Source organism: Charadrius vociferus, unplaced genomic scaffold (genome assembly GCF_000708025.1).
Source record: "Charadrius vociferus isolate BGI_N301 unplaced genomic scaffold, ASM70802v2 scaffold744, whole genome shotgun sequence".
NCBI classification, from domain to species: domain Eukaryota; kingdom Metazoa; phylum Chordata; class Aves; order Charadriiformes; family Charadriidae; genus Charadrius; species Charadrius vociferus.
In genome coordinates this window covers 419237-422024 of record NW_009648252.1, presented here as the reverse complement: position 1 = coordinate 422024, position 2788 = coordinate 419237, and the positions used below count along the sequence as shown (strand labels likewise).

At 45.9% G+C, this 2788-nt stretch overlaps 1 protein-coding gene across 1 annotated transcript; it reads left to right on the top strand.

Moving 5' to 3' along the window:
• The first annotated feature begins 969 nt into the window (after window positions 1-969).
• RFESD (Rieske (Fe-S) domain containing) lies at window positions 970-2788 on the top strand. Its single transcript, XM_009884328.1, has 4 exons — window positions 970-1047; window positions 1897-2077; window positions 2168-2202; window positions 2426-2788. Exons 1-4 carry the CDS (start codon window positions 970-972, stop codon window positions 2717-2719), a joined length of 588 nt encoding a protein of 195 aa, XP_009882630.1. The 3' UTR covers window positions 2720-2788.

The following is a 2788-nucleotide window of genomic DNA, read 5'->3' as shown; positions in this document are numbered from 1 at the left end:
GGGGTCCACAGCGTGCTGACAGTCAGAGCCAGGTTTCAGAACGGGGTGCCTGGGTCATTCATGTGTAGCAAATCCAGGCTGACTGTAGAAAAAACATCACTAAATTAGATGGAGGTTTGGCAACAAGCGTTGTTTTAATACCGGTCTGGACATATCTACGTGTGTGTTGATGCACGGGGAGGGGGGTGTATGTGTGTCTGTATCTCTGTATGTGTATGTCTATGGATATAGAATCTTTTAGAGGTGTCTTCCTCATAAGAGTGTTTCTAACTACAGGATTCTGCATTTTAACCTTTTGGTCAATTTGGGAAGTTTATACGCAGAGTCAGCCAAAAGGTGATAGTAAAAAAACCCCAGGGATTTCTTACACCAGTTCTTGTGGTTAGTTTGCTACATGCTGTGCTCATTTCCTGAAGAAAATAAGCCCGAATGCGGTATTGTATGGTCCCGTGAGTCTGACAGTGACGTTTCACTTTCTAGGTAAGACTGGGTGGAAGTTCCTGTAAACGGGAAAGCAGAGAGTCGGTTGATTGTGTGCAAATCAGATAACGACTGTCCTTGAAAACACCACACTTACTCACACCAGTTGTCCCGGTGTAACGGCGCAGTAGGAAACACGCAGTGGCCGGTCCCGAATGAACACGTGCCATAACGCGTGGCTCTGGGCCGGGATTCGGTTCGGCGCATCCCGCTTGGTGGTGGTGGCACGTGCTGACGGTGGAGCAGGGCGGCAGGAGGAACCCGGAGCTCTCTTCTGCTGTTATCAGGGCAGCCCCAGCACGTCCACGCTCCTTATCAGCCCCGGCAGAGCTGTCCCTGCCGCCCCGAGCCACCATACATCCTGCCTCCGCGGCTATAGGGGCCGGCTCTGCTGCCTCCCCTTTGCGCCTAAAGAGGGGCTGCGACCCGCGCCCTGACACAGGTGAGGAAGGCGGGAACGGGCTGCGACAGGCGCCGCGGGGAGAGGCGATGCTGGACCTCATTGTTCTGAGCCTCCACTTCTTCATCTGCTTTCTCATCTCCGTGGCCATCTGGCGGGGGCCCAAGGTATGGTGGCGGCTCGCTGCCGCGCTGCTCTTGGTGGCTCTGCACACCCTGCGGCGGGATGCGGTCCCCCTGTGGTCTCAGCGCGTGCAAAGAACTTTTTTAGCCTGATTTTTCAGAGGGAATGTGGGAACGCAGAGGGGACTGGAGCGCAGTGGCTAATGGTAAGCAAATTTAATAGGAAGGCAGGTTTTGCGACAAAATTACTCATGTCCTCTGCTGGGAGAGGGAGAGGGTGTTGGACGTTTCAAATATGTAGGAGGAGGAAGGGAAAGGCAGACACATTTGCTAAAAAGGCCAGGTTGAATATCGCTTCTCAAGAAACAATTTTTTTTTCCTTTTGCAGACAGTATTTTCAGGTTTTTATCAACTTTCATCAGTTTGTGTTTCTAGCCATAGTATTATTTAGGGAGTATTGGATTTCCATGTAAATGCTGCTCTTCTGCCATCGCATAGCTAAATAGTATAGTATTTTACAAGCAACAACCTTGTACTATTTGTCATATACCTTTCCAGGGGATATGGCGATTGAAGTGCAGTGTAAATGAATAGTGATTTAGAATTTATCTTGCCTCAGCCTCAGGTATCAGGTTTGCAGCAGCTGTTTTTCCCAGTCCCAGTTCTGTTAGTGAACACGTTGGGCAAACTTTATCACCACACGCCTGTGCTTTTTGCTTTTTGCTTTGGGTGCGTGTTGATAGTCTTTTACTAAAACTTCTGCTCCTTTCATCTCACCTGTTACACGGGTCAGGTGTTCTCTGGGACTGAGACCATCCATTCTACACACAGAAATCCAAACATGCTTTTATAAGTGGCTTTTTGATTTTTTTTTTTTTTTTTTTGTGGTTTAAGGATGTGGATTTGCCCAGCTCAAGTACAGGCACAGTTGAAGAGGAGCCAGATGGTCTTATATTAATTGGCAAAGAAGATGACATAAAGAAATCCCAAAGGATTACAGCCAAAGTCAATGGCAGAGAAATTGTTGTTTTCTACCATGAAGGGAAATTTCATGCTTTGGACTCTCGCTGCTACCGTAAGATATTTGCACATATGATCTCAATGTTGCAACAATTAAGCATAAAATCTGCTGCATAAATTAATACCATGTTCTACCGTGTTTCAGATGAAGGAGGCCCTTTGCGTCTTGGAGAAATAGAGGTACGTAAGCAAAATAAAAATAGTGTAGCGGCATAGAGTCATGTGAAAACACTAATGCATTTTTGGAATACTTTTATCTGAACATAACATAAAAAGAAATGGATATATATGTAAAATAGCAGACAGCCATACAGCCAAATCGCCAAATGTCTTTTGCCCTAGAGATTCTTCCAGGAGAAGAATCAGAAGCCGGTGACTTGCTATTTTTATCTTCTTCTTGCAGGATATTGATGGCCAAGCATGTATCGTTTGTCCTTGGCATAAGTATAAAATCACTTTGGAAACAGGAGAAGGATTGTATGAAGGAATAAACCCTCTGGAGCCAACACCAACGCCACAGTGGCAATCAAAAGGAGTGAAACAGAGGATTCATAAAGTCACAATAGACAATGGAAACGTTTATGTGAGTCCTCCAGATCTGTCTGTAAGCTTTGACTCCGATTATTTTGCTGAGAAGTACAAAAATAGTGGTGATTTATCCATGGAAAAACAAAGCAACTCACAAGCAGCAGAGTAAGGCATGGCCAGAAGGCAGAATCTGGGTGAATGCCGCAACAAAGAACCATTGCCGTGAAATAGAAATGTA

Coding starts and splice junctions, on each gene's coding strand:
- RFESD (XM_009884328.1), top strand. CDS start 970: ATGCTGGACCTCATTGTTCTGAGCCTCCACTTCTTCATCTGCTTTCTC. Junction 2,078..2,167: donor TTTGGACTCTCGCTGCTACC/GTAAGATATTTG, acceptor ACCGTGTTTCAG/ATGAAGGAGGCCCTTTGCGT. Junction 2,203..2,425: donor TGCGTCTTGGAGAAATAGAG/GTACGTAAGCAA, acceptor TTCTTCTTGCAG/GATATTGATGGCCAAGCATG.